General features: G+C 41.0%; 1 protein-coding gene across 4 annotated transcripts in view; it reads left to right on the top strand.

The window, feature by feature from the left end:
* xylb (xylulokinase homolog (H. influenzae)) overlaps nt 1–27,990 on the top strand; it is a 288,286-nt gene that overhangs the window by 58,770 nt on the left and 201,526 nt on the right. For all 4 annotated transcript variants that reach the window (XM_043690787.1, XM_043690788.1, XM_043690789.1 and 1 more), the window contains exons 12-15: nt 4,072–4,187; nt 5,273–5,388; nt 8,291–8,364; nt 11,771–11,867. In XM_043690787.1, the coding sequence (XP_043546722.1) occupies nt 4,072–4,187; nt 5,273–5,388; nt 8,291–8,364; nt 11,771–11,867 (403 nt within the window). The remainder of the gene's footprint in view (nt 1–4,071; nt 4,188–5,272; nt 5,389–8,290; nt 8,365–11,770; nt 11,868–27,990) is intronic.

Raw genomic sequence — 27,990 nt, 5'->3', positions numbered from 1 at the left:
TTGCTGGAACTCATCAGAGCCTTCCAAAACCTCAATCTCTACCATCTAGAAGGAGATGGGCATGAGAGCTGGATGGGAAGAGTCTATGACTCTATGTAGGTTCCCTTTCAAGCTTCAGACCATCTTCACTTGGAACTGTATTCTTATTCTTTCACTTTGGTTTGGTCAAAATACCAGAATCACTGTCCTTACACCCCAAGAGCTATCACATTCAAGAATGCCACTCACCTTCTCAAGGGCAACTAGAGATAGGCAATAAATAGTGGCTTAGCAATCAACACCTACATCCCAAGAATGAACAAGAGAGAACACTATTTTTGCTTTAATATAAAATATTTACTATTTACTGAACTGATTTAAAAAAAAATTACCAATTAAGCTCTGCCATAAGTGAGTTGTGAAGTTGCTTACTCCATACAACCACCCTCGAACGATTACCTGTGTAGAGTGTGCACATTCTTCTGTGTCTGCGTGGGTTTTCTCCCAAAGTCCAAAGATGTACAGGGTAGGTGGGTTGGCTATGGTAAATTGTCTGTAATATCCACGGATGTACAGGCTTGGTGGATTAGCCATGGGAAACGCAGGGTTACATGTGAGTAGGGTGGGCTGAATAGCCTTTTTCCAAACTGTGGGGATTCAATGGTGCAGATGGATGCTACTGGAATATCTTACAATTTTAAAAGGTAAGCTTGCAGCATCGATAGGTACCTGGGACTTTGATGTTGTGACCATTTCGGAAACATGGATAGAGCAGGGTCAAGAATGGATGTTGCAGGTTCCATTAAGAACAGGGAAGGCGGTAAAAGAGGGGGAGGTGTGGCCTTGTTCGTCAAGGACAGTATAATGGTGGCTGAAAGAACTTTGACGAGGACTCGTCACTGAGGTAGTATGGGCTGAAGTTACAAACAGGAGAGGAGAGATCACTCAGCTGGGAGTTTTTTATAGGCCACTGCAGAGTCCCAGGGATGTGGAGGAGAGGATCAGCAAAATGATTCTCGGTAGAAGTGAAAGGAACAGGGTGGTCATTATGGGCGACTTTAACTTCCCCAACATTGATTGGAAATGCTATAACTCTAGTACGTCGGATGGATCAGTTTTTGTCCAATGTGTGCAGGAGGGTTTCCTGACACAGTATGTTAAATAACCGATAAGAGAGGAGGCCACACTGGATCTGGTGCTTGGTAATGAACCAGGCCATGTGTTTGACTTACTGGTAGGTGAGTACTTTGGAGAGAGTGACCATTGTTCAGTTATGTTTAGTTTAGCGATGGAAAGGGATAAGTACATGCCACAGGGCAAGAGTTATCGATGGGGCAGGGGCAATTATAATGCGAATAGGCAAGACTTAGGATGCATAGAATTGGGTAGCAAAATGCAGGGGATGCAGATAATCGAAATGTTGAGCTGGTTTAAGAAGTATTGCGTGTCTTTGATAGGTATGTCCCTGTCTGTCAGGGAGGAAGTGATAAGGTAAGGGAACTGTGGTTTACTACAGAAATTGCACCTCTTGTTCAATGGAAGAAGGTGGCTTATGTGATGATGAGATGAGATGGTTCAGATGAGGCGATGGAGAGTTACAGATTAGCTAGGAAGGATTTAAAGAGAGAGTTAAGAAGAGCAAAGAGAGGATATGAGTAGTCTTTAGCGGGTAGAATAAAGGAGAACCCTAAAGCTTTCTATAGATATGTGAGGATTAAAAGGATGACTAGGGTAGGAATAGGGCCAGTCAAAGAGCGAAGTGGGAAATTGTGTGTGGACCCCGTGGAGATCAGAGAGGTGCTAAGCAAATATTTTTCATCTGTTTTCACTCAGGAAAAGGAGAATATTGTAGAGGAGAAGAATGAGATACGAGATAATAGACAAGAAAAGATCGAGGTTAGTAAGGAAGAGATGTTATCAATTCTAGAAGGAGCGAAACTAGACAAGTCCCCTGGGCCGGATGGGATTTATCCGAGGATTCTCTGGAAAGCTAGGGAGGAGTTTTGGATCCTTTAGCTTTGATCTTTGAGTCGTCATTGTCTTCAGGTTGAGTACCAGAGGACTGGAGGATTGCAAATGTGCCCTTGTTCAAGAAGGGCAGGAGAGATGACCCAAGTAACTATAGACCAGCATCTTAGGAAAAAGGCTCTCACTGTCTACCCTATCTAATCCTCTGATCATCTTGTATGTCTCTATCAAATCCCCGCTTAGCCTTCTTCGTTCCAATGAGAACAGGTTCAAAAGGATTTGGAAAGGATTATAAGAGATATGATTTATAATCATCTAGCAAGCAACAACTTGACTGCATATAGTCAGCATGTTTTCGTCAAGGGCAGGTCATGTCTCACAAACCTCATTGAGTATTTTGAGAAGGTGACCAAGCATGTGGATGAGGGTAGGGCAGTAGATGTCAGAAAAGCCTTTGATAAGGCTCCACATGGTAGGCTGTTGGGGAAATGCAGAGGCATGGGATTGAGGATGATTTAGCATTTTGGATTAGAAACTGGTTTTCTGTAAGAAGGCAGCGAGTGGTGGTTGATGGAAAATATTCAGCCTGGAGTCCGGTTCCTAGTGGTGTGCCACAAGGATCTGTTTTGGGACCACTGCCGTTTGTCATTTTTATAAATGACTTAGATGCAGATATAGGTGGATGGGTTAGTAAGTTTGCAGATGACACTAAAGTCGGTGGAGTAGTGGACAGTGTGGAAGAATGTTGCAGATTGCAGGGGAACTTGGATAAACTGCAGAATTGGGCTGAAAGGTGGCAAATGGATTTCAATGCAGCTAAATGTGAGGTGATGCACTTTGGGAAGAATAACAGGAAGACAGATATGGGGTCAATGGAAAGTTTCTTGGTCGTGTGGATGGGCAGAGGGATCTTGGTGTTCATGTAAATAGATCCTTGAAAGTTGCCACCCAGGTTGGTAGTGGTGTTAAGAAGGCACACGGTGTGTTAGGTTTTATTGATAGAGTGTTACTTCACTGCAATTATACAAAATGCTAGTGTGGCCACATTTGGAATATTGTATACAGTTCTGGTCGCCCCATTACAGGAAGGATGTGGAAGGATTGAAGAAGGTGCAAAGGAGATTTACCAGGATGTTGCCTGGTCTGGAGGAAAAGTCTTATGAGGAAAGGCTGTTCTCATTGGAACGAAGAAGGCTAAGCGGGGATTTGATAGAGACATACAAGATGATCAGAGGATTAGATAGGGTAGACAGTGAGAGCCTTTTTCCTAAGATGCTGATGTCAGCTTGTACAAGGGGGCATAACTATAAATTGAGAGTGATAGATTTAAGACAGATATCAGAGGCAGGTTGTTTACTCAGAGAATGGTAAGGGTGTGGAATACCCTGCCTGCCAATGTAGTTAACTCAGCCACATTAGGGAGATTTAAATAATCCTTGGTAAGCACATGGATAATAATGGGATAGTGTAGGAGCATGGGCTTAGATTAGTTCACAGATCGGCGCAGCATCGAGGGCCGAAGGGCCTGTTCTGCGCTGTATTGTTCTATGATCTATAAGACGGGGACAGGAGGTTTTTTTTGTCCTACCAGAGCAGGAAAGGAACAGAGGAACGTGGGGCAACAAATTGGATCAGCAAATGTGACAACTTCCAGTTACCATCCTGGAAATCTTCTCATTCACCATTAGGCTAATTAAAGACCTTCTTGAGAGATGGGTCAGTTTGGGATTTTTCTGCAGGAGCAGACTAGGCTCATTTGGAAACCAGTCTTTACTGTGTTCTGAAATTTGGTCAATTCTGAAGAAGGGTAACTGGACCTCAAACATTAGCTCTGATTTCTTTTCACAGATGATGCCAGACCTGCTGAGTTTTTCCAGCAATTTCTGTTTTTGTTGTTGTTAATGTTTACCTAGTTCTTTGGACTTATTCAGTTTGTTTTTAAAAAGGAAACTGATACCACCTCCCTTAATGTGTTGCATAAACTTATTTGTACCAAACTGATTTTGAGAAAACACAGAACATCGTGTTCATTTTGATTATATTCCGAAAACATGACTTGTAAACCATTTTCCTTTATCTTGAAATTGGCAGTTGCTTACATTAGGCTTTTTTTGAATTTTCCAGGTAAGCCTGGGGACAAGCGATACTGCCTTTCTCTGGATTCAGGATCCGAAACCCACCTTAGAGGGACACATCTTCTGTAATCCTGTTGATAGCAGTGCCTACATGGCACTCATATGGTAAGAGATAGTATTTAAAATAGAAACATGAATAGACCTATATGTTTATTTATTCTCTTTTCGTCTTATTTAAGATTTGGTGCAGGTTAACTGTTGCACCATAGTTCAGAGAGTGAACTAGTTGTGCAAGTATTTAAGGTTAATGGATGTTGATTTTTGATTAACCAAATTACCATTACCAGACTCAGGGCATAAGTCATTTGACAGTAAGATAGCAAAACACTCTTGTATGCCTTCAAACACTCCATTTAATATGATCACACTCTAGGATCTAAATATAATAGTTAATCAAACACTTTAAGAGACTGAAGAAAAATCCAGAAGAATGGCAGGTGCTTGAAAATTGCTTGAGAAACTCACTAGGTTTGGCAGCATCTGTGAAGAGAGAGGAGAGTTAATGTCTCAGGTCCAGAGAACAGAAGGGTTCTGCAGAAGGGTCACTGGACCCAAACATTAACTCTGCTTTCTTTCCACATATTCTGACATTGTCTTTTCAAGAAACTCAGGCCACCATGACATTTACACAACGTTTTCCTCTAATAGTAGAATCAAAGCTAAAAAACTATTATAATCATCTAAAACAAAAAGTAAAGACAGATTGTTAAGGTAACCACCCATATTTCTAGGCAGCCTCCCACCAATGGCGACCCATGAGAGTAAATAATATCCTTTTCATCTTGGCACTATGTTGTTATCGATGTGTGTATGCAGTGTTCTTTCTACTTCCCTTTATTATATGCATCTTTAAAGGAATATAATTACTTTTATGTTTTTCATCCTAACCTGTATTAAGACCTTATTCCTAAACCCATTGAGTAGTTTATGTTCAACCTCGATAGATGTGATTTCTATTTTAATTTTCTACCATTATGTATTACGTGTGAACTTGTATATGAAATTTTCTTTCACAATGCTTCAGCATTATAGAGACGGTGGAGACAAGTATATGTATATTATGACATTTTCGGGATTCAGTCAATAGTGTACGAGAAACCTATAAAAAAATGTTTTAAACAAATTAAACAAATCTTAATGCAAAAGAAGCATTATTTGTGTCCTCATCTAACCCAGTGCCATATTTCTAGTTTTAAGAATGGCTCCTTGACGAGAGAGAAGGTCCGTGATGAGAGTGCTTCTCGTTCATGGGATGAATTTGCGAAAGCGCTGAAAACCACTTGTCCTGGAAATAATGGAAATTTAGGTAAAATAGAGAATGTGCACAGGAATTCCATAAACTATGAGAGACTGCATATAACATTTTTTTTAACAAGTAGAGCTATCTTCCCAAGATGGTAGCTTCTATTTTCCCAATGTTTCACTAATGGAGTTGTAGGTTCATCCATTATTGGATGGAAGTCAAACATTTGTATGAGACGTAGTAGAGAGGTTCAACGAAGCTGATGTTTTGGGCAATTGGCAATGGGTGATGTTGTTCAACTGTGTACTAATAGCATAAATGTAGAAACGAACCCAATTTCCTCAGGTGATGTTGTTATGGGGCTGCGTTGAAGAGAATGGCAGAGGGCCAAGGAGAACTCCATATAACAGTCCAGAGTAACAATATGATGCTCATCATACTGTATGATTCAGTCATGATACTCTGCTTACGAATAGATTGTTAAGAATTGTCAAGTTGAGCTAGATGGTGGAAGAGAGATCTTGAAGAAGGATAATGTAGTTGATCATGTAATACTAGAGAGAGTTTAACAAAAATGAGTGAGTAAAGTGCACTGTGGTCATATTCACTGAAAATGTCATTTGAAGCCAGTTTTTAAATAGTGAGGGAGAGAAGGAATCATGTGCTCTACCAGCTGATACGCTGATCAAAAAGGTGTTGAATGGTCAGCATTGTAGTTGGAATATGAGTGAGCAGGAGATGGATCTCATGGACATGCTAACCATAGTGTGCAAGGAGGAGATGGAAGAGAAACTACAGAAGATAAATGATTTGGATGCGAGCATAAGAGGTACAGTTAGTAAGTTTGCAGTTCACACCAAAATTGGAGGTGTAGTGGACAGCAAAGAGAGTTACCTCAGATTACAACAGGATCTTGACCAGATGGGCCAATGGGCTGAGAAATAGCAGATGGAGTTTAATTCAGATAAATGCGAGGTGCTGCATTTTGGGAAAGCAAGTCTTAGCAGGACTTATACACTTGTTGGTAAGGTCCTAGGGAGTGTTGCTGAACAAAGAGACCTTGGAGTGCAGGTTCATCGCTTCTTGAAAGTGGAGTCGCAGGTAGATAGGATAGTGAAGAAGGCATTTGGTATGCTTTCCTTTATTGGTCAGAGTATTGAGTATAGGAGTTGGGAGGTCATGTTGCTGCTGTACAGGACATTGGTTAGGCCACTATTGGAATATTGTGTGCAATTCTGGTCTCCTTCCTATCGGAAAGATGTTGTGAAACTTGAAAGGGTTCAGAAAAGATTTACAAGGATGTTGCCAGGGTTGGACGATCTGAGCTACAGGGAGAGGCTGAAGAGGCTGGGGCTGTTTTCCCTGGAGCGTCGGAGGCTGAAGGGTGACCTTATAGAGGTTTACAAAATTATGAGGGGCATGAATAGGATAAATAGACAAAGTATTTTGCCTGGGGTCGGGGAGTCCAGAACTAGAGGGCATAGGTTTAGCGTGAGAGGGGAAAGATATAAAAGAGACCTAAGGGGCAACTTTTTCACACAGAGGGTGGTACGTGTATGGAATGAGCTGAGGAAGTGGTGGAGTCTGATACAATTGCAACAGTTAAGGGGCATTTGGATGGGTATATGAATAGGAAGGGTTTGGAGGGATTTGGGCCAGGTGCTGGCAGGTGGGACTAGATTGGGTTGGGATATCTGGTCGGCATGGACGGGTTGGACCGAAGGGTCTGTTTCCATACTGTACATCTCTATGACTCTATGACTCTAAGATGTTCAGGTCTAGGGAATGGGGAAAATTTGATTTTTATGGGTGAAGAGATGTGGTCAAGGCAGTTGATCAGATGGTCTCAATCTTATTGAGTAAGTGTCATGTTTGTTAGACAATGCTTGTCCCCATGTCCTATGCCATAGAACAAACAAACTCTCACCTCCTGAACTACAGACAATGCTCATCATCATCTACCTATTATCACCTTTCCTGATGATGGGCTTAAGTCTGAAACTTCGATTCTCCTGCTCCTTGGATGCTGCCTGAGCTGCTGTGCTTTTTCAGCACCACACTCTCGACTCACCTACTGCAGCCAAAACCACAGAATGAACAAAATTAACCCACCCCCGCCACCTCACTTAGTGGGAGCATTGAATGGGAAGGTTGATGAGGATGCTACAGTTAAAGTTGCTGCTTGGAGAGAGGCAATGATGAATAATGGACTTTTGGAGAACTTTGAAAGGGACACTGTAGTTAATTGTATGCTTATCCAATCGGGATTTAAGGCAAAGATGGCAGCAAGAGAGTAGGAAGGCAGAGGTCTAGTGATGAGTCTGAATAAAGAATCCTCACAATTAATAAAGCAGAAGGAAGGATAAGTGATAAAACATTTGTCCTTTTGTTAAGTGATTTGGTTCTTCGATTTATTTAAATTGCCCTGCTGTACTAGATTAATTATCATTTTCCAAGTAAGTTGAAAGTGTGGGATTCCAGTTCACCAAAATATTTGAATTCCTCCTAATGCAGCAATTAGATTAGATTACTTACAGTGTGAAAACAGGCCCTTCAGCCCAACAAGTCCACACCGACCCACCAAAGTGCAACCCACCCAGACCCATTCCCCTACACCTAACACCATGGGCAATTTAGCATGGCCAATTCACCTAACCTGCACATTTTTGGACTGTGGGAGGAAACCGGAGGACCTGGAGGAAACCCACGCAGACACGGGGAGAATGTGCAAACTCCACACAGTCAGTCGCCTGAGGCAGGAAATGAACCCGGGTCTCTAGCACTGTGAGGCACCAGTGCTAACCACTGTACCACCGTGCCGCCCAGAATGTATCTAGGCAGGAGAAGAAATGCTAGAGAAGCCCAGTGCAGGATTCATCCATATCTCCCTAATCAATATTAAATGATTGAGTTTTAATTGAATATGTTTTCTTATTATTTGTACGTTGTGTTTTTGTTTTTCAAGGATTTTATTTTGATGTGATGGAGATCACCCCAGCTGTAGTAGGTATTCATCGATTCAATGCCAAAAACTGTAGAGTAAGTATGATCAAAATAGATTTTCATTTGTCTTAGACCTTAATGTATATGCTGTACTGTTGAAAACAATATGCAAGAGAAAATGCAATAGGCCATCCAGAGTACCTCTCAACGATAAAGCTACTATCCGAGAGTCCAAAGTGACTGGCTGCGTGGGCTACATAAAGTTATTTTCCAAAATGATTTCTGACATGTTCATTAATTCATTAGAGCTATTATATTCAAGTGGAAACTTGTTCACTATTGTCAAAGTTTGACTATCTATTTAATAATAAATTGAAAACGCAAGGTCCTGTAGATTTAATGTATTTAGAAGAGATGCAGTTGTGCGTTGATTTCAGTTTTTGTGTAATTTGCAAGAATGGTAGGATCATATTTCTGTCGATGATCAAGTGTACAGAAGTGACCTGAAGCACCACTAACTTAGCAACATAGCAAAAGTAGGTCAGTCAGCCCCTCAGGCCGGCTCTGCCATTCTCGATCATGGCTCACCATTTACCCCAATGCTCTGTTACTATGCTAGTCCCATATCCTTCAATTTCATTAGTAACTAGAAACCAGTCTTGAAGTTAACTCTCCACCCTCTGAGTGATGACATTCCTCTTCATTTCCGTCCTAAATGGTTTTCCTTTTATTCTGAGACTGTGTCCCTAGGTTCGAAACCCCCATAGCCAGTTGATTATTTTGGAAGAGAGAACAAAAGACAAATATCATTTAAACGGCAAAAAGCTGCAATACAAAGGGACTTGAGGGTACTTGTACATGAAAGACAGAAAGCTAGCACATAGATAAGCAGGCAGGCTAATGGAATGCTGACTCTTATTTCAAGGGGGTTGGAGTATAAGAATAGGGAAGTTTTACTGCAACAGTATAAGGTGCTGCTGAGACCATATGAAGTACTGTGAGAGGTTTTGGTCCCCTTGTTTATGGAAAAGTATAATTTAATAGGAGACAGTTCAGAGAAGGTTCACTAGGATGATCCCAGATATGGAGGGATTGTCTTACCAGCAAAGGCTAAACAGGTTGAGACTCCACTCACAGGAGTTTAGAAGAATGAAAGAAGACCTCATTGAAACATATAGGATTCTTAAGGGCTTTACAGGGTGAGAGGATGTTTCCCCTCATGTGAGAGTCTAGGACCAGTGTGTACAATCTCAGATTAAAGAGTGCCAATTTAAGACTGGGATGAGGAGGAATTAGGATGTTTCCCCTCATGTGAGAGTCTAGGACCAGAGTGTACAATCTCAGATTAAAGAGTGCCAATTTAAGACTGGGATGAGGAGGAATTTCTTCTCTCGGATGATTGAGAGTCTTTGGAACTCCTTGCCACAGAGAGGTGTTGGGGTGGAATCTTTGTGCATATTTAAGGCTAAGTTAGACAGAGTGTTGATTAGTCAGGAAGTCAAGGATTACGAGGAAATTGTAGGAAAGTGGACGTGAGGAATGTCAGGTCAGCCATGATCCTATTGAATGTCGGAATAGGCTCAAGGGGCCACATGACCTACTCCAGTTCCTATTTCTCATGGTCTTGTGGGAACAATCCTTTCTACATCTACACTGGATATCACTTTAGGATTTTTTAAAGTTTCTGTAAAATTGTCTGTCATTCTTCTAAACTTCAAAGAATACAGTCCTAGTTTCCTTAATCTTTTCTCATTGGACAGTCCCAGGAATCGGTCTAATGAACCTCAATTGCATCCAGCCATGACAAGTGTATTCTTTTCTTGGTAAGGAGACCAGAAATGCACACAATACTCCATGTGGAATCTCATCAGTGCTCTATACAATTGAAGCAAGACTTATTTGCTCCTGTACTCAAATCTTCTTCTGAAATACTTTTTGCTTTCTAATTGCTTGCTGCACCTGCATGTTAAATTTCAGCGATTTATGAACAAGGACATGTAGATCCTTTTGGACATCAACACTTTCTAAAGTCCCACCACTTAAGAAATATTTTGTACCTTTACTCTTCCTATTAAGGTGGATAATACTCCACTTAACCACATCATATTCAGTCTGCCACGTTCTTATCCATTCACTCAGACTGTCTAAATCCACTAAAGCCTTTTGCATTTTCTCTACAATTCAAATTCTCAGCAAAGTTTGTATCATCTGCAAACTTGAAACTATTACAACTGTTCCCCCCCCCCCACCCCCCACCAACCAATCATCTAAACTATTGATATGACTTGTGAACAGCCAGGGTATAGGAACTGATTCTTGCTGTACCTGACTCATCACACCGTCCACCTGAAAATGATTCATTTATTCCCACTCTCTGCTTTCTGTCTGATAAATAATCCTTAATCCATGCTAGTGTATTACCCCAGGACCAGGCATTTTAACTTTGTTTACTAACCTCTTGTGTGAGACTTCATGGAAAGATTTCTGAAAATCCAAATAAACCACATCGATTGGTTTCACCTTGCTGTCTCTGCTCGTAATATCCTCAATAGAGTATTAGATTTGTGAAACATGATTTCCCATTCTTAAATCCGCATTATGTGAGAGGAGAACCAGAGATAGTCTGGGAGGTGATGGCCTAGTAGTATTATCACTAGATTATTAATCCGAAAACTCATTGCTGATGGAGGAAATTGAATTCAATAAAAAAAATCTGCTCAGGGTTACTCAGCAGCTGGGTTAAATGTAACCAAAAATTAAAGAGTGGTATCATGGGAAAACTGTAAGTGCATTGGTTTGTGAGAAACTGAAATTACTTAAAACAGCTTAAAATTTAAAAACAAACTTACCAGTTATATTGAAGAAATTACTTGACTTTGAGCAAGGAACGCTACCAAAAACGATGTAAGGAAGGAAATTAAAAAAGCAGGACTCTAAAAAAATGTAATCTCAAGATTAGTTCCAGTGCGAGTGAGTTTAAGATTATAAGAGGAGGATTAATTGATTGAACATAGACCCTTCCAGATCTGCTGAGTTTCTCCAGCATTTTCGTTTTTTTATTTGTAACAAGACTTCCCTATTTTAAATTCCAACCAACCTAGCTTTAAAGGAAAAATTCAGTTTGCTTTCTTCATTACTGGTTGCAGCTGTATTGTAATTGTTTGTATTTCATGCACAAGAACATCCAAATCCCAGTGTCCTATATTTTTTGTTTGGCGTTCTCTCTCCATTTTAAGAGAAAGTCAACCTTTTGATTCGTCCTCACCCTAAATTGCATGACCTCACCCTTCCCTACATTAATCCTCAATCCATGCCATCCTGTAAGCTCCTACCTTGTACAATCAACTTTTATGTGGCATCTTATCAGATCCGTTCTGGAAATCCAAATACACTACATCAACCACTTTGCTTTTATCAATGCTGCTTTGTATATCCTTTAAGAATTATAACAAATTATTCAAAAATTTCCCTTTCAAGTGGTTTTACTCTTTGTCCATTGTAGGTTTCAGAGTTTCCAAATGATGTGGAGGTCCGGGCAGTAATAGAGGGACAGATGCTGGCTAAAAGGGCATATGCTGAGAAGCTGGGCTTCAAAGTCTGTAAGTAAGAATGATGTAAGATGACCAAGAGCTCCATGTTTATTTAAAAGTTTTCACAAACTTTGCAAGCATCCAGAACATGCCTGTCTGTCACAAAAACAATTTGCTGGCAAAATTCAGCAGGTTTGGCAGTATCTGTGGGGGAAAAGCAGAGTTAATGTTTCAAGTCCGGCGGCTGTTCATCCGAACTGATAACAGCTAGGAAAAGGTGATATTTATGATTAGATTACTTACAGTGTGGAAACAGGCCCTTTGGCCCAACAAGTCCACAGCGACCCTCCGAAGAGCAACCCAGCCAGACCCATTCCCCACATTTAATCCTTGACCTAACACTACAGGCAATTTAGTACAGCCAATTCACCTAACCTGTACATCTTTGGACTGTGGGAGGAAACCGGAGCAAACCCACGCAGACACGGGGAGAATGTGCAAACTCCACACAGACAGTTCCCCGAGGTGGGAGTTGAACCCGGGTCTCTGGCGCTGTGAGGCAGCAGTGCTAACCACTGTGCCACTGTGCCGCCCTGTTGAAGACGAAGTTGTGGGGAGCTTGGGTGTGGGAGGGGGGTGGGAGATGCGGTGGTGAGTGGGGGAAGAGGTCAGTTGATAGGTGGTGATGGAACCCAGACAGAGAGAGAGTGATATGAAAGAGGTAGGGGGTTATTACTTGTACCATTCCGTTTCTGCCTGGAAAGAAGGCCTGAACCATTCCTATCCAACACCTGCCTGGCTGAGCTCATCCTCATTTGAACACCTTCTCCTTTAAGAACTCTCACTTTCTTCAGAATTAAAGGTATGGCCATGAGTATCCACATGGGGCTCAGTTATGCGTTCCACCTTTTCCTAGCTGCTATTAGTTCTGATAAAGAGTCACCAGACTCGAAACATCAACTCAACTTTCTCCCTACATACGATGCTAGACCAGCTGAGTTTCGCCAGCAACTTCTGTTTGGTTTCAGATCTTCAGTGTCCTTGGTTCTTTGTTTTGTTACATCTGTTTGCTGGCCCTGCCTGAGTCATCTGAATTGTCTTAGCTTGGTGTGGTTGAACCAGAACTGTGTTTAACACCCCAATGCATAGTTTCTAAAATAAGATTGATTTGTGCTTCTGGGCTTTTGATCAGTGGAGGGCAGAATATCGTCTAGGTCATTGTGGAAACCTTATACTTTGTTAGTGTGGAATGTTTAATGTTCATTTGAACAGACGTGGCCTAAAGTTGATTTGATGATATTTAGAAAGGCAGAGAATCTTAAAGCTTGGATGAAACTTAACCTGACTTACAGTGTAACAATATATTTTATGTTGCAATGAAGTTTATAAAGCTATTCTACTTATTAATTTACTGGCCAAGATTTTCTGACCCAGTGTTAATATTTTGGAAAATTTCCAACTGAGGCTGCAAACAAAATGGATGTGTTAATTGTATTGTATGTGATTGAGTGAAGAATTGATAATGCAGTGTTTTCTGTCCTACACACTTTGAGAATTGGTTGCAGGGCCTGCCTGTTGGGCTTAGGTGTCCAGAGTGCAGTGGTTGGTGGAAGGTGGCCACAAGATCAGTGTACAGCTAGGACTTGAGTAGTTGTCAAGGGAGTGCAGCTTTACACATACCATGACAGGTCAATGTCCAGATTTTTTGCAAACAAAAAACATTATTTTACATGAAGCATGGGAGTAAGGGCTGGCTGTCATTGCTCCCACTGGAGCAGATCCCCAGTAAAGTGGGAACAAGCGTTAAGAAAGTTGTTAACTCATCCACGTACCTCATCATTAATCTGCACTCAAGGGGAAGTTCATCAGATCATGGTCCTTTTTGGCTGAAGTAAGCAATAGCTGAAGACAGTGGATCCTGTATGGTGTAATTTCAACCAACTTCTATTCCACCATAATAATTGCTAAATAAGGCCTTTGAACTAGCACTTACAATCACACATTTGCAATGACGCAATTCTTTCTAAAATCATTAGTTGTATTATATTCCACAAAATTCTTTTATCTTTTTTATTACAAGTTGCACCGGGGAAACATGGGTCTCCTCTTATCTTGTCAGCAGAAAATTTCATAATCTGGATTTTAAACAATTGCTGTTTTGAACAAGAGTTTAAACACAGCTAAAAGGAAACAGGAGGTTGAAGTGTCCCATTTTGCACTTATCAGAATTAGGATGCAAGAAATAGACCTGAATAAAGGGACATCATTTTAGACAGCATGAGAAGAGGATACTGATCGGTTGGATCATCATTCATTTAGAGATGCAACAACAACAGTTACCTGTCAATCTTAATTCTCAGGCCAGGCAGATAGACTCTTTTGGCAAGGGTGGTGCCATGAATTGGCTGTCTCCATAACCCATTTTTTTGAACGAGATACAACATATATACATTAAACAGCATCCTATGTATTTGCATCTAAAGCTTCTAGCACATGCAAATTCATCACACTACAAGCTGACTGATGATCTTAAATTGGTTCTGATGTAACTATTATCACAGCCAGGATTGTTTGGTAAATGGTTTCCAATGGAAGAACCTCTCCCAATTGTGGATATACTTTTCTGACACTTATACGTGTGGGGTGGTTGAGGCATGCTGCCTCCTTTGATCAGAACAAGTTGTTGGATATGGTCCACTAGTCATTAGGACAGGTGGCTTACATATCTGGCATCACAGTGGTACTGAAATTTGTATATTATTATTTATTTATGTCGTAGGCAAAATATGTTTTGATCTGACACAGCATCCTGTTAATGGAGAAAACCACTAATGGATTTACTGCATAAAAACAGTGTGGGTCAGCTAGCTGAACCTGTTGTTCCAATTTTTGAGTACCCATGCCGGGTACTCTGCAGTAGACTGGGTACTGCTTAGGGCCAAAGGTAGTGGGCATAGGCCCTTCTTGACTTTTGAGTGATGATTTGATCAGAGTTTTGTTATTGTGCAGGAGAGTTTTGATATGACGTATCTCAATATTAAGGTTACACTTTGGGCTGGTGGCCAGGACGCTGTCAACTGTGGATTCAAATTCGCAAATGTATCATTTACACATCAAAGGTAGCCATGCGGTAGGAGTTTTGTGCTCTTTCCATCGAAGGTGTGTATCTTGTGGTATCCAAACAAACGTATTAGCAAGGGCTGGTTGTAAAGGAAATCCCAAAGCATTGCCATCTATTTGAGCACTCATGGTGTCTTGAAGCTGACCAGCAGTAACCTGCACAGCAGCTGCTTTTGCTGTCTGTTTTCAAGTATCTCTAGACTTTGGAATTCATGTAAAATGCATCTGGATGGGTACATGAATACCACGGGTTAAGAGGAATACAAGCCAAATGCTAGCAAATGGGATTGTATTAATTTCGGATATCTGGTTAGCATGGAGGAGTTGGACCAAAGGTTCTACTTCCATGTTGTATATCTCTAAACCCATAGCACAAGTTGCAAAGTTCATGAGTTTGATGAATGCAGATTCAGACAAGATGGCTCATCTGGATTGCAATGATTTAGTGACATCGTACAAATTACACCTTAAAGGAGCATGTTGGTGAAAAAAGTGAAAATTTCTAAGGACCACATGAATATATTATTGCTCTCAATGTGTAGGTTTTGTATGGTCTTAATGAATGTAGAATCTTTCAAAGTGTATGGGGAAAAGCTTAACCTCATTTAGAGCTAGTTGTATCAACTCAAACAACCACTTAGCTAATTCACGTTGTGCAGACTCAATCATAAAAAAAAGGTGTGAAGTTGTTTTATTCACTCATGGCATTTGGAATTCTCTAGCTGGGTCAGTATTTATTGTCCACCACTAGTTGCCACAGAGAGAGTGGTGGTGAGCTGCTACAATGAAATGCTGCAATCCATTTGGTGTAGTTATATTCACAGTGTCTTTAGAGGGACACTTAGGATTTTGACCCAAAAAAACTGAGGGAATGGCAATATATTTCCAAATCTGGATGACGAATGACGGGGAACGTTCAGGTGGTGGTGTTCCCATGTATCTGCTGCCCTTTTCCTTTGAGGTAGTGGTCATGGGTTTGGAATATACTGTCAAAGTAATCTTGGTGAATCCATGTATCTTGTAGATGTTACACTGCTGCTACTGAGCATCAGTTTGTGGTGCCAATCAAATAGGCTCCTTTGTTCTGGATGGTGTCAAGTTTCTTGAGTGTTGTAGGCGTTGCACTCATCCAGACAATTAGCAAGTATTCCATCGTACTCCTGACTTGTTCCTTGTAGATGGTCTGTGGGGAGACAGGATGTGAATTACTCACTGCAGGATTTATAGCATGTAACCTACTTTTGTAGTAAGTATTTAGTTACCACTTGCAGGGTTTAAACAAATAGATTTTTTGCTTCAGCAAGATCATAGAAATAGTGTGGACAGGCAGGTATTGGTTTACAAATATCAATGAAGTACTTTGAGGGGTTAGTAATAACACACATCACCTCCAGCCTCCCACATTGCCTTGATCTGCCCACTGTCACAATAGGGTTATGGCAGACACCATCTCTCTGGCCTCACATTCATCCTTGGAACATCTGGATAACAAGGACACTTATGACTTAGAGACGTCGGTGTTGGACTGGAGTGTACAAAGTTAAAAATCACACAAAACCAGGTTATAGTCCAACAGGTTGATTTGGAAGCACGAGCCTTCAGAGCGCTGCTCCTTCATCAGGTGGTTTGGAGAATAAGATTATTCTCCACAATCTTATTCTCCACAACCACCCGATGAAAGAGCAGCGCTCTGAAGGCTCGTGCTTCCAAATCAACCTGTTGGACTATAACCTGGTCTTGTGTGATTTTTAACTGAGGACATTTATGTCAGACTCCTATTTATTGACTTCAGCTCTGCCATCAACATCATAATTACAACAAAAATCATCTCCAAAATCTGAGACCTAAGACTCTGCTCCTCACTCTGTAATTGGATCCTTGACTTCCTGACCCTCAGACTGCAATCAGATTTAGATTTAGAAGTAGATTTTATTGTCACCTGTACTCAAGAATAGCAATACATGAGTACAGTGAAAAGTGTACTGGGTCGCTATTCTCTAGCTCCATCTTGGTTACAAAACCAGAATCTCAAGACAATCAGCAGAAATAAAAGAAAACCAAAAGGTAAGAAAAATGTCCAGAATTCGAAGTCTAAGTCTTATCTCCATAAAGGTGTTTTGAACCACTCATGCAGGCACTTGGGCGTAGCCACACCCCGAGATCTTTCATCCATTGCAGGAAGGAGTTGTGTTCTTGCCACCGTCACCTTCGATTGCTGGAGGACTTTGTCACCAGCCCCAAATGTCCTTGCTGTCATCTCCAATCGCTGGAGAGGCCACATTAATTAAAATTAATAAACCATCAAAATGTGATGGATATTCAAAAAAAACTAAGTAACATGGGATGAATACAATTATTCCAGTCAGCACAGAAATGCAATAGCTTCAGTCTACCAGAAGGGTGCAGTGAAAGACCATTGAGGCTTCAAACTATTTATACCATCCAAAGCAGTTCAGTTTCTTTCTTTGTCAGCATGTCAGCTTGATAATCTGTCATCTTGTGTAAATGTTTGGTTATTGTGTGTGTAGATACAAGCTCAACTGTTTGTATGTTTCTGTTACAAAAATTGAAGTACAACTTGTAGTCAAAGGATCCCTAGTATGCGTTTAGGATGGATAGGGAGCCATCCTCTTTGGTTCCCATCACAATTTATTGTTCCTGAATCATAGATTCTATTCCTTCTTCTGGCTACTATTACAGACTGAAGCTGACTATATCCAACCTTAGTGTCCTATTTGATGCTTAGTTGAGCTTCTGTGACTATATCCTCACCATTAGTACCAAGATCAGTCTATGTCCACCATCTAATCCTACTCAGCTCCACTACAACTCAGCCCATCAGCTGCTGAAATCCCTCTCAGTGGATTTGTTAAATTTATAACTGAACTATTTGAATGCCGTTCTGGCCAGACTCTGGTCTTCCACTCTGTAAAAACTGAAGCTAATCGCAAATGCCATAGCTCATATCCTAACTCTCAAAAGCCTCCTTAATGAATCAACTCTGTTCTCACTGAGCTACATTGGTTCCTCAACAACTTAATTTTAGAATTCTCATCCTCATGTCAAATCCCTCCAGGCTTATTTTCCATTTATAACCTCTATAATATCCTCCAGCCTTAAACCTTCCACAAATTGTGAAACTTGAAAGGGTTCAGAAAAGATTTACAAGGATGTTGCCAGAGTTGGAGGGTTTAAGCTGTAGGGAGAGATTGAATAGGTTGGGTCTGTTTTCCCTATAACATCGGAAGCTGAGGGGTGACCTTATAGAGGTTTATAAAATCAGGAGGGGCATGGATAGCATATGCAGACAAGGTCTTTTCCTTGGGGTGGAGGAGTCCAGAACTAGAGGGCATAGGTTCAGTGTGAGAGGGGAAAGATATAAAAGAGACTGAAAGGGCAACCTTTTCACGCGTGCATGGTCCATGTATGGAATGAGCTGTCAGAAGAAGTGGTGGAGGCTGGTAGTTACAACATTTAAAAGGCATCTGGATGGGTATATGAATAGGAAGGGTTTGGTGGGATATGGGCCGGGTGCTGGCAGGTGGGACTAGATTGGGTTGGGATATCTGGCGGCATGGACGAGTTGAACCGTAGGTTCTGATGCCATACTGCATATCTCCATGACCCTAATTCTTCATTCTTCCCATTTTGATCTTTGTACATCTCCACTTTTGTTCACCTCATCATTGGTGACTGGGCCTTCAGCCGACCAATCTAAAAGCTGTGGAATTGACTTCCTATTCCTCTCCGCTGCTACCACCCCCATTTCTTTTCTCCTTTAAGACCGTCTTTAAAACTAACTTATAGAACTTTAGTTAGGCCACATGTAGGCCACAAGCAAGGTTGGATGGACTGGGTTTGCTTTCACTGGGTTTGCTTTCACAGGAGATTGAGGGTGACCTGATAGAAGTTTATAAGGTTATGAATGACATGGATAGAGTGGAAAGTATGATGCCTTTTCCCAGTATGAAGGGGTCAATTACTAGGGGTTACAGGTTCAAGATATGGTGGGGGTGTGGTGGGGTTGGGGAGTTTAAAAGAGATGTGCGAGCCAAGTTTATCGCACAAAATGTGGTGAGTGCCTAGAATGTGCTACTACAGAAGGTGGTGGAAGCAGATACAGTAGCAGCATTGAAGAGCATCTGGATGAATACATGAATAGGAAGCGAATAGTGGGATATGGACCCTGTAAGTGAAGACAGTTTGAGTATGGAAAGGCAAAATGTGTCGGTGCAGGCTTGGAGGGCTGAAGACCCTGTTCCTATGTTGTATTAATGTTTGGTCTTTGGCATTTGTCGTTCTTTACCTTCGGCCAAGCTTTTGGTCCTTTGCCTTAATATGTCCTTCCTTGACTTGGTGCCATTTTTCACTAATTGTATTCTCGTAGGAAGATCTTCTATGTTAGAGGTGCTGTGAAAATGCATGATGGTTTTAAAATCCAGTACAAGACAATATTTGTGCATAATTCATTATGTTTAATCAATGTGGAAGCTTATAGCCTATAATGAAGCTCAATATTTCTTCTATACAACACAACGTATCCTTTTTTTGATCTCTTATGGTGCTGACAGTGATAGTAAGGAATGAGAATGAGTTGTGGCGGGTCGTGGTATTGTCAGAAGTTACCTGGCTGGCATTTGCCATTGCAACTGGCAGTTAGGAATTGTGCATTAATGTTTTTGACTAATGTATGAACTTCGAGAATTGAAAATATTGCTAAATTTGAAAGATGGAAATCAATATGACATTGAGGTACGCGTAGCGTTCAGAAAGCCACAGTGGGCTGAAAGCTGATGGTTTAATGCAGTATGTTAGGTATACCTAGGAGGTAAAAGGCATTGATTGTAAGGAAAATGGAAAACTTCAAAATGATCTAGAGTGTAGAAAAATTAAAGATAGCTCCAGGGATATGTTGTAGACCACAAAGTCTATAACAAGACCATAAAGGGAGCAGTTTGCAATATAGAAGGATGGAAAATGTATGTTTTATGAGAATAAGTAATTTAACTTAATAGTAGACTTCAACTAACCTTATATAAACAGACCACACCCAAATGTTTTTCTTTCAAGAGTTGCTAAATATAATGAGGAGAAAGTGAGGTCTGCAGATGCTGGAGATCAGAGCTGAAAATGTGTTGCTGGAAAAGCGCAGCAGGTCAGGCAGCATCCAGGGAACAGGAGAATCGACATTTCGGGCTTATGCCCAAAATGTCGATTCTCCTGTTCCCTGGATGCTGCCTGACCTGCTGCGCTCTTGCTAAATATAATGCATGACTGCTTGCTGATTCAGTATGCGAAGGAAGCTACGCGGAAAAGCCTTTTTAAAAAGAAAATTGTTCATGGGATGCAGGTGTCATATTGCCAATTGTTAGTTGTCTGGAAGGTAGTTAAGTGTCAGCCACATTTCTGTGTGTCTGGAGGCACATGCAGGTCAGATCAAGTAAAGATGGCAGATTCCCTTCGCTTAATAGCATGAGTGAATCAGATGGGATTTTAACAACATTTGAGTGTGGTCACAAGGTGGCTAGTAGGCCTTGTTATTCCAAATTTTTGTTGAGCTCAAATTTCTTCATCAGCCAAAGTACTGTCCCCAGGCCATTAGAGCCTGGGGTTCTGGATTACAGTCCAGTGATGCTATTCAATCACTTTCCCAAAATTTGGGGTTTGTTAAAGACACAATTGCAGATGAAATAGTAGTTATAGCCTTGGAGGACAGTAACCATAGACTAGATTAAAACATCAAACTTCACATCATTTGATTTCCTGCTCCTGTATTCCAGTCATGTGGCCAACCCTATCCTGGATTATGTCAAGCTTTGTGAACACTTTTGGAGTTACGCTTAGCCAGGCAAATGGAGAGCATTCCATCATACTAATGATTTGCGCTTGTAGGCAGACTTTGGTGAATCAGGAAATAACCTTTTCTAGTAGCCACTATATTTAGGTAGCTGGTGCAAAAAATGTTCGGAACACTATGCAATTATCAGTAAACATCTCCACTTTTGCCCTTATGATGGAGTGACGGTCATTGAAGATAGAAATGAGATAATCAGTCTCCAACAATAATAGCCATCTTCCTTTGTGCTAGTTATTCCAAATGGTGCAGGGCTTCCCCCGATTCTCACTGACTTCAGTTTTGCAGAATGCCACATTTCTTAATGCCACATTTGGTCAAATGTTGTCAAAGTCACGTCATTCTCACCTCTGGGGACATGCAAAACAAGCGGCTAATTTACTAAAATTCTTGGAATAGAAGTTAATATTACTCCCACAGTCTTTTCAAAGGTTTTCAAAATTGTAGTCATAGAAATTCTGTGAATGTCTGTGTTTTAAAATTCCTGAAGAAGGGCTAATGCCCGAAACGTCGATTCTCCTGGTCCCTAGATGCTGCCTGACCTGCTGCGCTTTTCCAGCAACACATTTCCATCTCTGATCTCCAGCATCTGCAGACCTCACTTTCTCCTATGGAATGACCTGCCACAGGAGGTGGCGGAGGCTGGTACAATTACAACGTTTAAAAGGCATCTGGATGGGGATATGAATAGAAGGGTTTAGAGGGATATGAATAGAAGGGTTTAGAGGGATATGAGCCAAATGATTGCAAATGGGACTCGATTTATTTAGGATATTTGATCAACATGGACGAGTTGGACAGAAGGGTTTGTTTCTGTGCTGTATATCTCTATGACTGTATGTACTAAGATATAGTGAAAAGTGTTCTTTTGCATGCTATAAAGGCAGATTGTGCCATACAAAGTGCGTTAGCGTGACAGAACAGAGTGCCTGTACTGCACGCAAAATAAAGCTTTTCACTATACTTCAGTACATGTGACAATAATAAATCAAATCAGAACACAGTGTTACAGCTATAGAGAAGGTGCAGAGAGAGAGATCAGAATTAACATTTGAGAAGTCCACTCAGAAGTCTGATAACTGCGAGCAAGAAGCTGTTCTTGAATCTGTTTGTACGTGTATTCAAATTTTTATATCTTCTGCCCAACCGAAGAGGGTGGACGAGAGTATAACTGGGATGGGAGGAGCCTTTGATTATGTTGGCTACTTTCCTGAGGCACTGGGAAGTGTAGATGGAGTCAGTGGATAGAAGGCTAGTTTGTGTGATGGACTAGGCTGTGTTCACAACACTGTATAGTTCATTGTGGTCCTGGGAAGAGCATTTATCACACGACCCAGATAGGATGTTTTCTATGGTGCATCAATAAAAATTGGTAAGAGTCTTTTTATGCTTGCCAAATTTCCTTAGCTTCCTGAGGAAGTAGAGGTGTTGTTGTGCTTGACCCAATGGCAATCAATCTATTAGGAAGAAGATAATGCCACTGAATGAACAAACTCAATTGACAAAATGTATCTGGTGATAACCAGCAAGAAATATGTTGCAACCTCAGCTTTTCACCATATTCATTAACGAAATAAATTATAGCATAGAAAGCCACATCCAGATCTGTTGATGATATTAACATTACCTGCATTGTAAGCAGGATAGATGGAAATGTAAAATTACAAAGTGATGGTAATCGATTACATGAACTGTAAAAGGATAGAAGAGGGAATTTACTGATGAAGGGCTTTTGCCCAAAACGTCAATTTCGAAGCTCCTTGGATGCTGCCTGAACTGCTGTGCTCTTCCAGCACCACTAATCCAGAAACTGGTTGCCAGCATCTGCAGTCATTGTTTTTACCTAATTTACTAAATGTGTAAAGTGAGATATATTGGAGACCCAATGAGAGAGTGAGTGATTGTCAGTGTCATGAATACACACAAAAATAATCAAAAGAACTAATGCTAACCATTATTTCTCACAGGACTAGAATGCAAGAACATAGAAACTATGATTTAGTTATTCAAAGCCCTGGTTTGGTGACACATGGGATGCCAGTTCTAGGCACCAAACTCTACAAAACAGAAATTGCTTGTGAAACTTAGCAGGACTTGCAGCATCTATGGAGAGAAAGCAGAGTTAATGTTTTGATTCTGGTGATTTATCATTCCAAAAGTTTATTTATTTAACAAGGACATATTGGTTTTGAAGGGAGTGCAGCATGTTTGTCCCAGAACGATATCTGGATCCAAAGGGTTAAATTATGAGGAGTAATACTATAGCAACTACAAAATGTCATGGGACTTTATTAATGGAAAAAATTGATACTGAGCCACATAAGATGATATCAATTAAAATAACAAGTTTATTTAAAATGTAGGTTTTAAGGAGGAAAGTAGCAGACTGGTTTAAGCAGGAAATTCCAGGGTTTCGGGCTTTGGCAACTGAAGGTATCCACTGAGGAAGGAATGATCCAAATTGGGGATGCTCGCCGCACCAGAATTATATCAGTGTAATTATCTCTAATCTGTTACCCTGATGTACTTATGTAAGGTATGATTTGTCTGGATAGAATGCAAAACAATACTTTTCACAGTATCTTGGTATGTGTAACAATGATTAATCAAATTAATTTGAAAAAGACCTTAAATTTCAAGATGTCACCTTCTGAGAGCATAGGGATTAATGGGTCTTGGTGCGTGTTAGGACAAAGATAAGAGAGTTCTGGATGACCTGCACTCGCAGAATGTGGGAGTCCAGCCAGGAGTGCATTGGGTCGAAAGATAATGAAGGCATGAACAAGGGTTCAGCAGTAGATCTCACACTTTCTTGAAAATGTAACTGGTTGAGGTTTTCAAGTTGTTAAATGGAACAGGTAGAGGAGCTGGAGTGAAGCTATTTACCTTGATTGGGGAGTATATGATCAGCCTAAGAATTAGACAGAAATTTCAGAAATGAAAACAAGAAACTCTTACACATGCAGAGGACAGTAAAAGTTAGCAAACCTTTTCAGGATGTTGGTGAGGCCTTTTCTAGAGTACTGTGAGCAGTTCAGGTTGGCCTGGCATAGGATGGATAATATTAAACTGAAGAGGGTTCAGAAATGATTTACGAGGAAGTTGCTGGGAGTGGAGAGTTTGAGATATAATAATGACTGGAAAGGCTGGAACTGTTTTCACTGGAGCGTAGGAGGTTCAGTGGTAACCTTATTGAGGTTTATAAAATCAGGAGGGGCATCGATAAGGTAAATGAAAAGGGTCTTTTCCCTACGGTGAGGGAGTTCAAAACAAGGAGGCATAGCTTTTAAGATGAGAGGCGAAAGATTTGAAAAGGACGTGAGGGGCAACTTTTTACACAGAGAGTAGTTTGTGTATGGAATGAACTGCCAGTGGAAGTGGTGGATGCAGGTACAGTTACATTGTTTAAAAGACATTTAGGTAAGTACCTGAATAAGAAATGTTTGGAGGGATATGAGCCAAGTGCAGGCAGGTGGATTAGTTTAGTCTGGGAACATGATGTGGGCTGTTTGGGCTGATGGTTCTGTTTCCATGCTGTGTGACTCAATGACTCTTAATAGTGGTAGAACAATTGATTATTTTAGAAATCTGCCAAAATCAGGTTTAATAACTAGATATTAAAGGAAATGTTGCAAATCAGGTATATGAAGTTAAGTTGCAGAACAGTCTCAATGGACAAAATGGCTTGCTTTGGTTCCCATAGTACTAATCTTGGACAAAAAACAACTTTGCAAAACAGTGATCAGAGTCTTCTAAAAAAAATCATATTAGAAAATCTCAATTTCAATGTAAGAAGTACATTTCTGAAATGAATTAGCCTTTTAGGAATACATTTACCTGATTAAAATCAAATGTGGTACTCATTGGTGGAGTCTGCTCCAAAGAAAATGACCAGAGCTTATCCAGCCTCTCCTCATAGCTATAATGATCCGTCCCAGGCAGTATTGCCTGTGCATCCGCTCCAGTGCAATCACATCCTTCCTATATTGTGGTGACTAGAACTGCTTACAGTACTCCCATTTTGACCAAAGCACTGTACATCTCTGACAAACCCTCCATGCTCCTATAATCTATGCCTCAAATGCATCCCATGTGCCGCCTTAACTCACCTATTAACCTGCCCACTCCCTTCAATTTCACATTGTTCTTGCAAATATTGGATAAAGGAGAAAAAAGCTATTTGAATCATGTACCCAGGAAATCTTCTTTGCCATACATTCTATTAATTGATATACTTTTTATACATGTGCATGTTAACACTGTTATCTACAGATTGCTAATGCATAATGGATGTTGTGTCTATATGCCAAACTGTGCCTAGTTGGAGACCAAGGTCTATATCAGTCTGGATCCAAGCCATCTGGTGAGACAGAGTTTATAGACTGCCCAGTCTTACAGCTCTTTCCACCTCCAGTGACACAGGTACTCCCTATTAATGTGCGCTTAGATAAGTAATAGCCACCACCATCTGTTTTTTCTTGACCTTTAACAAATATATTAATAAACTTAACAATGCGATTAATGAGACAATAACAGATTTTTCTCATTTTTAAATTGCAATTTTTGTAAGTCTTTACTAAACCAACCTAAAGAAATAAAATAAATAAATACAAGTTTTAATTTAACTGATCATTAACAGATCCATATACCCCGTTCTGTCAAGAAATTCCAATTGTCTAAACTAATGAGAAAACAATTAAAGGAAAAAATGTCATCTATGTTCTTAACACAATATATTATATTCTCACAATGAAACAAGACCTTCCTCTTCAAATATATCTGATAATTTATTAGGAAAAACATTTCTCTTTGTAAAACGGTGAAGACTAGTCTGAAAACAATAAATGCTGGAGTTCACAGCAGGTCAGACAGCAGCAATAGAGAGAGAGCAAGCTAAAGTTTTGAGTCTAGATGATTGTTCATCAAAGCTGAACTGCGAAGGGGTCAACATTTATGCTATAATTGGGGATGGAGATGGTGGGTGTAGAGTGCTGGGGGAGAAAGGATGTTGATAGTTCAGATTAAATAATCAGAATGAGAGAGTGACAGAACAATGGTGTGTCTAACTGTCAGACTTGAAAGAACAGACAGTCCCACTGGGCTGGATGAGAGGGGAGAGAGGACATGGTGACAGAGAATGTAACTAGCAAAACTAAAAGAAAGGGAAGGAATAATGTTAATTCACAATCTGAAGATGTTGAACTCAATATTAAGTCCATAAGATTGTTAAGTGCCGAGTCCGAAGATGAAATGTTGTCCCTCCAGTTTGCACTGTGATTCATAGAGTCATAGAGATGTACAGCATGGAAACAGACCCTTCCGTCCAACTTGTCCATGCCGACCAGATATCCCAACCCAATCTAGTCCCATCTCCCAGCACCCGGCCCATATTCCTCCAAACCCTTCCTATTCATATACCCATCAAGATGCCTTTTGAATGTTGCAATTGTACCAGCCTCCACCACTTCCTCTGGCAGCTCATTCCATACACGCACCACCCTCTCCGCGAAAAAGTTGCCCCTTAGGTCTCTTTTATATCTTTCCCCACTCACGCTAAACCTATGCCCTCTAGTTCTGGACTCCCCCACTCCAGGGAAAAGATCTTGTCGATTTACCCTATCCATGCCCCTCATGATTTTATAAACCTCTATAAGGTTACCCCTCAGCCTCCGATACTCCAGGGAAAACAGCCCCAGCCTGTTCAACCTCTCCCTATAGCTCAAATCTTCCAACCATGGCAACGTTCTTGTAAATCTTTTCTGAACCCTTTCAACTTTTGCAACATTTTTCCGATTGGAAGGAGACCAGAATTGCACGCAATATTCTGACGGTGGCCTACCCAATGTCATGTACAACCACAGCATGACCTTCCAATTCCTGTATTTGGTACTCTAACCAATAAAGGAAAGCACATCAAACACCTTCTTCACTCTCCTATCTACCTGCGACTCCACTTTCAAGGAGCTATGAACCTGCACTCCAAGGTCTCTTTGTTCAGCAACACTCCCTAGGACCTAACCATTAAGTGTATAAATCCTGCTAAGATTTGCTTTCCCAAAATGCAGTACCTCACATTGATCTGAATTAAACTCCATCTGCCACTTCTCAACCCATTGGTCCATCTGATCAATATCCTGTTGTAACCTGAGGTAACCTTTTTTGTTGTTCACTACACCTCCAATTTTGGTATCATCTGCACTTACTAACTGTACCTCTTATGCTCACATCCAAATCATTTATATAGATGACAAAAAGTAATGGACTCAGCACCGATCCTTGTGGCACTCCACTGGTCACAGGCCTCCAGTCTGAAAAACAACCCTCCACCACTACCCGCTATCTTCTATTTTCGAGCTAGTTCTGTATCCAAATGGCTAGTTCTCCCTGTATTCCATGAGATCTAACCTTGCTAATCCAGTCTCCCATGGGGAACCTTGTCAAACGCCTTACTGAAGTCCATATAGATCATGTTCACTGCCCTGCCTTCAGCAGTCATTTTTGTTACTTGAGGCATGCCAAGGACAGACATGTTGGCATGTGAGCAGAATGCCGTGTTAAAATGACTGGCTACGGGAATGTCAGGATCATGCTTGTGCGTGGACCAAAGGTGCTCTGCAAAGCGGTCACCCAATCTATGTTTGGTTTTTCCAATGTAGAGTAGTCCATACTGGGATCAGCGAATACAATACGCAAGATTGGAGGAGGTAGAGGTGAAATGCTGCTTCACCTGGAAAGACTGTTTAGGTACTTGAATGGTGAGCAGGGAGGAGGTGTACCTTCTGCAGTTACATGGGAAGGTGCCGTGGGAAGGGGTGTGCGGTGTTAGTGGCCGATGAATGGACTAGAGTGTCCTTGAGGGAATGATCCCAGCAAAATACAGACAGAGACTGAGGGGAGGATATGTTTAGTGGCGGCGTTCTGCTAGAGTTGTCCAAAATGGCAGAGGATGATCCTTCGAATTTAGAGACTGGTGGGATGAAAAATGATGACAAGGGGGACTCAAAAACGCTGTGGTGAGTGATGAGAAGGGGCAAGGACGGAAGCATGGGTGATGGGTCGGATGCGGTTGAGGCCCCTGTCAACCACAGTGGGTGGGAAACTACGGTTGTGGAAGAAGCAAGCGATGTCAGCAGCGCTGTTTTGGAAGGTAGTATAATCTGAACAGATGCGACATAGGCGAAGGATCTGGGAGAATGAGATGGAGTCCTTGCAGGTCGC

Source organism: Chiloscyllium plagiosum, chromosome 5 (assembly GCF_004010195.1).
Source record: "Chiloscyllium plagiosum isolate BGI_BamShark_2017 chromosome 5, ASM401019v2, whole genome shotgun sequence".
Taxonomy (NCBI): Eukaryota; Metazoa; Chordata; class Chondrichthyes; order Orectolobiformes; family Hemiscylliidae; genus Chiloscyllium; species Chiloscyllium plagiosum.
This window is presented reverse-complemented; position numbering and strand designations above follow the sequence as displayed.